This window comes from Fulmarus glacialis, unplaced genomic scaffold (genome assembly GCF_000690835.1).
Source record: "Fulmarus glacialis isolate BGI_N327 unplaced genomic scaffold, ASM69083v1 scaffold11496, whole genome shotgun sequence".
Lineage (NCBI taxonomy): Eukaryota > Metazoa > Chordata > Aves > Procellariiformes > Procellariidae > Fulmarus > Fulmarus glacialis.
In genome coordinates, this window is record NW_009218773.1 from 12,282 (window position 1) to 21,590 (window position 9,309).

At 41.0% G+C, this 9,309-nt stretch overlaps 1 protein-coding gene across 1 annotated transcript; it reads right to left on the reverse strand.

The window, feature by feature from the left end:
• Positions 1 to 431: 431 nt before the first annotated feature.
• LHX8 (LIM homeobox 8) lies at positions 432 to 8,462 on the reverse strand (the record flags this gene model as incomplete). The annotated part of the gene is made up of 6 exons (XM_009580149.1): positions 432 to 1,039; positions 1,790 to 1,973; positions 3,029 to 3,124; positions 6,079 to 6,182; positions 6,641 to 6,861; positions 8,341 to 8,462. Coding segments are annotated over 6 exons (804 nt in total), but the record flags the coding sequence as incomplete, so codon positions are not given.
• Positions 8,463 to 9,309: the final 847 nt, after the last annotated feature.

Here is a 9,309-nt window from a genome sequence, read left to right on the forward strand (position 1 = left end):
CTCTGTTTAAGTATTGCATGTTAGTTACCATCCTGCGTAACAAAATTGCAAGATAAAACCACCGAAAAAACCAGAAGCAGAAGTAGTAAAAATTCAAAATGTTAAAGGAGGTGCAAACTTAGGTTCTCCACTTGCCGACTTAAATCACAGTTAAAAATTTCTCCTATCATCCACCATTTCCCTCACCCTGCAGGTGTGCACCCTCAGGAGCAGCACTGTTTTGCCTATACCTACTTTAAAGTAGTACCTATCTGGTGTGTTTCAAGACCCATCTAAGCCGATTAAAGGATTTTTAAGATCAATTGAGACAGATAAGAACACTCCTGAGTTTGGTGTAATTTACTAAGTGTACCAGGGACCTTCTCTTAAAATTGAAGATTCAAGTTAAGCACTTCACAAATGATGCCAGTTCAGCCATAAACACAGCAACATTTTTGCTTAGCATGCTACAGCAGTAACTTTATTCAGTTCATTTTGAAAATATTTGCAACCAAAATTTATTTTTGTAAACTCACAGAAATAAGCTTTAACATATAGGCTGTATACAACTCAAATACAAGTAATACTTTTAGCAATAACTTACAGATACAAACTAATGATAAACTACAATTTCACAAAGAATTGTAAACATTTTGCACAATTGTCAGTCCTTTCTTTTAGGCAAAGTGCTCTTTTGATGACAAATAAATTAACACACACATAACTAGAGTGGACTACTTCCAGACAATACAAAAAAGTGTTTAATAAGGCTTGTAAACAATGTAATAGTTATTTATGCAGAATCCATAAAAGTGTCTTGCAGGCTAAATATACTTACATACCTGGGCAGCAAAAACGATCTTGAAAATGCTTCAGATGTTAAATAAAAAGTTAACATTAATATCTTTCCAATGATATTTTTAATACACAATAAATGACTTAAGGTTACATCCTTAATAGTTTATATCCCTGACAGAAAGGAATTAGGTGTGACTTATTGGCAGTTGTGTCATTGAATGGGGTAGCAAAGGCTGGAGTCCAAGAGCTGTAGGTGAATGCGCTACAAAAACAGAAATATTTACTGGTCAACTTCATCGGAGGTAGGAAAAGATTATAAGCTAGTAAATCCCATTGGGTAATAACCGTTCACTGGTCCCAACCACCGCAGCATGCTCTGTTTTCCCTAGCCCAGCATTCACACTTCCCCAACCTTACACCACTGCTTTGGAGAAAAATAAGCTCAGGCCACGTGTGCGGCTCAGTCTAGTTCTCCCAAAACCTCCACAGTCTCTCCTAGTCACAAATACGAGCCAAAGTCATTGACTTGCTGGGTGGTAAGACGTGCAATGACTGAAACGTACTTGTGACCACCAGGCTGCCCCACAAGCGTTACTGTGAGGGAAGCTCAAGTTTTCAGTGAAGCTGCTGGATTGAGGATACCTACAGTCCTCAGGGTTGGAGTCAGGGAGTGGGTGGTAAACGGTTTTCATTAAAATTAGATATTATTAAACACGTGGCACAAAGGTTTTAAGAAGTGTCTGATTTCTTCTTACTAGCATGCATAGTTTGGAGGAAGCACAAAAAGTGGTCTTCATACCCAGATCTTCAGCTACGCTCTTACAGTGAAGGGCTACTGCTTGAAGAGACACACTTCGTAATGAGGTGTAGATAGCAAGTACACTATTAAGATACTCTATGAAGAATACTACAAATTAAAAATCCATTAAGTTTCTTTAATCGGTACTTGGTAAACTGTTCTTGCTACAGTCAATAATGATTTTACTTGGATAGGCAAAGTTGTTATACCTACCATCCATATAGCTGTGTAGAGCAGTTAACATAGTCCCGTCCTGGGGTACGTATGCAGAGTATGCCATTTCTTCTAACATGGGTGGAGACAGCCTGGAGGGCTGAACTGCTGTGACAGGAGCAGTAGATGAATGATTAGGACTAACATGTTTCTTATGGCGTGCTCTGCAATTTTGAAACCACACCTGAAAAGGGGGAAGAATTTACATCATGTTGATAGATTGCATGCTCTTTCAACAGTAGCGTAATAAAAACCTCAGAGTTCTAACTTCAGCTGAATTCAGTTAGTTAGTTGGGCCTTTACCGTAACACCGACAGTCCAAATGAAGATGTATTCATTCTACGCCTACATGGTGCCTCAAACAAGCGTGGTCCCGTCAGGAAAGCTTCTGCAGTGACCAGCAGCCCACAAAGGACAGGCCCGGCTCCCGGGGCAGGCTGAGCAACGGCATCCGCAGCCCCGCACCGCTGCCCGGGCACGTAATGGGAGACGGAAAAAACCGTGCCTGAACACTACTGAAGCAGGTTTTTCACACAGGATACCGATTTTCCTTTTCACATTGAGAAGTGTGCAAGCTTCCGCTTTTTTAAGGCTTGATCGCAGCTGCCAGATACCTCGTTTCTATAGAAACGCTCTGTCAATCTTCCAGGCTAGAATGAGCCAAGGTAACTGCAAACTTATTTTTATTTATATAAACATATAAATGTATAATTTATATTATATAAAAATTCATATTTATGTATAAAAAGAGCATGCATATGATATTTGCTGAGAGGCATCTTCAAGCAAAGATTCTAAGTTTGTGTTTCTCTCAGTTCTGGATGGCATGGGTATATATTTTAACTCTGCTCTCTAGAACAGGTCACTAGATACTCACTTACTCCTAATGTGTCATACCACAAGCCATTTTCAAAAAGAGTGCAGGTCTTAAGAACAGGCTGCTAAAGTCAGGAATTTATATTTAGAAGACTGCCAATTTCTATATATTTAGGCTGAGAAGTTTCTTCCTGAAAGATTATTAATCCTCCACACAAAGTGCAAGAGGAATACAGCAAGTTTTCCAAATTAACATGTTTGTTCTAGACCTATTCCTGACTAAGGATGTTGTCTGAAGTTACGTTAAAACTGCCAGGTTAGATCTTTTTCCATCTCAGAATAACTACATGGAGAAAATTGTCGTTAAGCATTTCCAATGGATGAGTACCAGACTTTGTTAGTCCAGTAACTTAGCACAGTTACCTGTATGACACGCCTGCTCAAGCCTGTTCTTTCTGCCAGTTTCTGAAGCGTTTGTGCATCTGGATTGTTGTCCTGAGCAAACTGTGCTTGCATAACCTGAAAAGGCAAGATAAGAGATTGCAGTTTTGTGTGTGCAGTCCTGAGAGCAGCATTAGAGACTTCTCTCAGACCGTGGTCCTACTCCTCGCCTGGTTTTAGGAAATTGTTGTAATCACTAGTCCCCAGACAGTCCCCAATACATTAAGGGGGGGACGAAAAAAAAAAAATCCCCCAAAGCCAAAATACAAGCCCCTTATTATGCTTAACTGAACTGAGACATTTACCAGAAAAGAAAGAAATTAATTCTGCTTGGCAGTAGTAAAAAATGGAGGAGGTGCTCTGTTATGATTGCATTAAAAGGACTGCGGGAGAAAATTCCCTGCAAAGCAATTCAAACATGCTTGATAAAGAAAAGGTCTATAGCAGCAGACCATAGTGCACAGCATAAGGAAGGAATGAGCTTTGATCCACCTCTCTGAACTTGGCAGTCACCACCTGCATCTTGCATTATACGGAGCGACTTAACCCTCTTTTCAGCTGCATGGAGGATGCAGGCAACTGGGAAGCACTTTGTGCCTTGTTTACCTTTAATTGCCCTGAGGAACGCAGAGGCTCCACCCTGGCTGACCTGCACACTATGTAATCGTTTGGTTACTCTCATCTTTTTACAGAAAACTGAAGAGAGCACCTGTCATTAGGATTTTTTTGAGGAAGTAGATGTCAACTTGGCCTGCCTCCTGAGCCTGTAAGAGTTTACCTTATTTCAGGAAGCAAGGCTTCATGGATTTCTGCAGGGTGTCTTCAGCAACTTAGTAAACCGTAGTTTCTCACTTCTGGATTTTGTTCCTTGATGGTCTGCAAATTTTGCCTAGCTTCATCTTCGAAGATTCAGACTACTTTTCTCCACGTTCAGAAATGCTGAAACTGTGTACTTTCCTACTGTTTCATACGAAGACATCAAAAAGCACGGGCATCCTTTTGTACAAGTACTTCACGAGGTGTGTTACTACACGCTGCCACTCTGACAGTCACTTATCCCTCTGATGCTTCTCTTGCTGGAAGCAGTCTTATACCAGCATCAAGGACAGGCACAGAGACAGATGCACTGAGCAGACAGCAAGTGTCATTAGCTAACACGAGGCCCTGAGATCTCAAACACCTGCTGAAGTAGGTTACAATCTATTTAAAACAGGAAAAGACGGGAACGTGGAAGTTTCACTGACAGCAGTCGGGAAGAAGCCCTGAATACAGTTCCTACTCTGATGGCTGGGCCTAGCTCCCCTTCAGCTACTGCTGGGAAAGAAAGTTCCCTTTCGCAGAAGTTCAAGCTTGATGTCCAGAGCCCTTGCCCTGTTATTGCTAGCATGCGTGTTTTGTGTTAACAACACATTCTGTCTCCAGTCATGGCTGAAATAGCAAACCAAGATTTGAGCAGCCACATGCCATGTTACAGAGCACTGCTTAAATGCCTCATGTGTTATTACACCTCAACTTTAGTTTTTCTCAGCTGCTTTCACCACAAACGAGGAGGACAGGCCAACAAAACAGAACTCGGACTGAGACAGTAGAAAAGAATGGTGTAGTGGCCATGTGTGACCAGAAATTCAAAGACGTTATAAACTGAAAGCAGGGATGAGTAGCAAGGCTTAGCTAGAAAGCCACAGCTTCCTTCCCACTACAGGCTGAAACCTCTAAATCTGGTCTCACCACTACCCCTTTCATGGGGAGCTGGCCCTAGTCCTGGTGTTTTTCCCTAGAAAGCTAATTTAAGCGGTGATCCAGAGGGTGAAATAACTCTTAATTGAGGCAGTCCAGAGCTAACTCTTGCCAAGGCAGCAGCACGACAAGAACCTCGAAAGCAGAGCAGATGCAGGCAATCCCCCCCTTCCTCCCCCCTTCAGGGCAGGCTTGACCCTACAGGAGGGGTTTCGATTTGGTGCTTCCAGGCTTCCTAGCTCCTGCTTCCCCTAGTCCTGACCATGGAAAGGAACAGAACTAGCGGCTGAGCTAGTGTAAGGGGATATTGGAAAAACATACGTCGATAACGCATGTTCAAGAACAAATCGGACAGAACAAGAATTGCTGCCAAGTACTTCAAATGCACTTTCCCTGTATGTCACTCCACCCAGCTCTATGAAAAAAGTGGGTTTTTTCTCCTAAAATGGGCAGCATTAGACACTGACGCTAGGTCTTGAAATACGACACCAAGACTACAATGACTTTAGTACATTTTTAACAGGCAAAGACACTTTGAGGAAATCATCACGTGAAGCATTTTGGAAGGGCTGGGAGAAGGAGAAGAGAAGGAAGTAAAGATGAGTCCCTGTTGATAGTCTCTCTTCCTGGTGTACAGAAGTATAGCCAAGACTACAACAAGATCTAAAAAGCAAGTATGGAGGAGAACCGTCTTAGGAGGAAAAAGGGCAATCAAGAAATAAATGCGCAACTATTCCCCATCTTCTCTGTAAACCAAAGCAAAACAAGGAACAGTCACTGACGGGAGTCAGCCTGCGTTCACATGAATATAAACAGGAACCCACGCTGCTTACCTGTTTTGAGAACACAATCTTTTGCAGCCCTTATTGTGTATTACAACAAAATTCAAACTTCCATCCTGTTAATGTCTTGAAATCATATACAGTACCCATCTTTAGCACAACTCTTCACATTGCATAATTCTAAAAATATTTTGTCTTTATTATGTGTAGCGATGTAAATGCCTGATTAAATAGATTTCATCGAGCAATCAAAATAGAACAACCTTTTTGTTTCCACTCTGCAGAATTACTGGCTGCCCCCAGGGAAATAAAAAGCTTGAAGAGTAACTATTTCATATTAAACTGCTGAAGCTAACAAGCAATTCCAGAAACATGCTGTGTCTTGATAGTTTATGAAATAGTTTAAAGCATGCAAGCTTTTTCCTTCCCCTCACATGCATCCGATTTCCTATGGCTTCAGCACCTATGTCCTGCATAAACCTGAACTATGTAAGTTTTTAGCACTGCCTCTACCTGGAGTTGATCTGCTGTGAAGCTGGTCCGAGCTCTTTTTGCTGGTTTTGGATGATTAACATCTTGTTCTGTTAGTAATGCTCCTTCCACACTAATCCCATTACCTGAAGCATTAAAAAGAAAACACCACCGTCTGCTAAACATTCAAAACGATGTTATTCGTAAGTCAGACTGTCCTCCAACAATAACCAACAGTACTTGGCCAGCTGAATTTCAACTTTAAAAAAAGCCATATTCTGTTCAAAGTTAAATTGATCTGGCACCATTACCCATTGCACCCCAACTGACTCCCTTGCAAGTGAGGGAAGGAATAGATCCAGCAGGATATTTTACCAACTAGATATACTCTCGCTTTCTTTTCCTTAGGATAGAAAACAAGTTATACAAACTTAAAAAAAATTAAAACATTGGGTAATTTGCACATTATTTTAATTCAAGAACCTGTGCTTCCAGCCTTAGTAAAGCTAGGTAATTACCTCTTAATACGGAAGATGAAGTAAAACCCAACAATTTAATTAAAACTAAACCACAAACATAGTTCTTAACAAAAGCAGTACGTTACCATTTTCAACTTCTCTTTTCAGATTGTCCAACATGCAGTCGTAATGTACTCTACAAAGGACTTTCTCTTCAACCAAAGCAAACTCCTCTCCAGTAGAAAGCTGTCTTTTGCAGGAGAAGCAGGCAAAGCACGCCAAGTGGTACACGTTTCCTTTAGCCCTTCGGACCCAGTCAGTAGAATGAATGTGCCTCCCGCAGCGGGAGCAGCGGGTGCCGTACCGCCTGCAAAAACACCGGCAAGAGGAGGGTGAAGGCACAGGCGCTAACCGTCTCGGGCAAAGCGTGACTCCAGGAGGGTTAGAAGCGACCGGGGTGAGACCTGCAGCAAGGGGGCTGACCACAAGGGATGAGGGGACAGCGTAACTCTGTCTTTATTGCAACAAAATCAGCGAGTTTGTATCTGATAGCTTAAGGCAAGACCACTACTGAACCACAGAAGTTAATGTTTTCATACGGCAAGGAGTGAAATCGAAACATCTTAACTGCTACCTGAATTCACAACTCTTCATCTTTCCTTTTATAAAGATAATTACTCTTTAAGAAGCTATGAGTGGGAGATGGAAACAGCTGACTTTGTGTTCAAAATTCTCCCAATTATTCAAATATATTTCACATTACTCTAGTGGTAGTCTGAATTGTTATATTTAGCTCCATCATCCTTCACTAATCATTTGGTCCCCTTCAGCAAAAGAAGGGGGAAAACCTGTATCTTCATAGTTATTTCCTTAATTACCATCACATTATGATTTTAAAAGAAATTCAAATATCTGCAAGTATTTACATTACTGCAGTAGAACACTTCTCTTTGAAGAGGAAACTAGCCACCAAGATATGTTGATTATGCAGATAGGAATTTGTCCTGAAAATCTTCGCAGATTCTAAGCTCTTTTTTTTGAAGTCCTACAAAACTTTGCTCTTCCAGAAGTTCCCAGTATTCACCCCACCCCCTCCCTCTCTTTCAGTGTCGGAACTGACCAGCTGGACATAATCCATTCACTACACAGGGGAGAATCCCGTCAATAGTTTGGTCTGAGGAAGTACTAGCAATCACACCAAAATCAGCAGCAAAGTTTTTTGCTGCTTTCAAGATTTTGTATCATGGGTACTTTCAACACCAGCATGAATAAATAATATTCTTCCTTACAGGATTAGACCTTAATCTTGAAGAATGCTTCATGTTCCAAATCAAATTGATCACAGAAAGGTACAGCTGCCCAAAGCTGCTTTTAAAGATCACGGGATTTATTCTGGGTTGTTTTTGTAGTTCCACGTGATACCCTAAGCCTCATACCTGCGGAGTGCTAGTCCAAAGAGAATACCATCTCAGCTCTACCTTGTATTCTTAATCGGCGTTACCTAAGGATGATTCTTTGCACGTACGATAGCTTTGCAACCTTACCGTGGCAGGGACTCTGACTCACTCCCCCCCTGCCCCCCACGCGGGCCGAAGTAACTTACTGTATAAATGCAGTAGCTATGCATAACAACGGAGGGGCAGAGGGGGAGACCTGGCAGGTGTTACACTGCACAGACTCGGGGGCTCCCCAGTCCCTCAGCAAGAAATGTCAGAGTTTAACTACTGAAAATAAAAGCCAGTGAAAACCAAAGAGCCTAAATGTGCGTTTTAGTTGCAGCTTAAGTGAAAAGTAACAAGCGAGTGAAACATGTTATCTAATAAAATGATATTCCTGTATGATATACCTGAAATAATCAAGTTTGCAGAATATATCTTTATCTTTGATGTAACAGCTGGTATGCCTTCCTAGAGACGTTCTGCAAACGCTGCATGAGAGACAGCGCACATGCCAGCAGAGGTCGTTTACCTGCAAAAACACAAAAGAAAAATACCCCTCAACGTTTATGCTACCCATATTAGATTTACAAAAACTAGTTTTTCCATCCATACAGACAAGGCCAAAAATTGCATGTACCATGATTCACGGAAAATTTATCTTCAAGGCAAAACATTTTTCCTATAGAACTGCATGCATATTAAGGGTTAATTAATTTGATGGCAGTCTTCAGAATAAGCTTTCATGGTTTTGTAATTAAAAGCACCAGAAGAGGAAGCAAGAGATTCAAGTTCCACATAGATATTTTGTGCCCAGTTCTGTTCTCATAGCATTAGAGTAACAGAGCAAGTTTTGGCCTCGCATGACCTTGGGAACGCAGCTAACTTACATGCTTTTATTTCCCCAGTCTGTAAAAAGTCCTGCCTAACAAAAAACAAACTTTGCAAAGTGATTTGAAATTTTAAAATGTGAGTATTGAAGGGGAAAAGTCTGTCAAATAGAAACACACCATGAACCACATCTTCATTTGCCAGGTTTCTGTTAAAGCAAAGTTAGTGAATGGAGTGCGAGTTTCAAAATATCAGCAGCTGTTTTAATAGCAAATTCAACAATTCTTTAACATGTAATATCCATAATGAAACTATACATAGTCATGGAAAGCAGCAGAAATTGGCAGTTTTGAAAACTCGGATATAATTTTTGGGCAAATAAATTGAGGGCAATTATTTTCATTTCTTCTTTCCTACAAAGAGAACGCTCTGTCGTGCAGACTTCGTGCATCACACGTCAGCTAAATAAATTAAATAATCTGAAAACCCAAGACTCCCAGTGACCATAAAAATTAAGTAATAGCCCTCTGGATAATCCCATGCTGCAT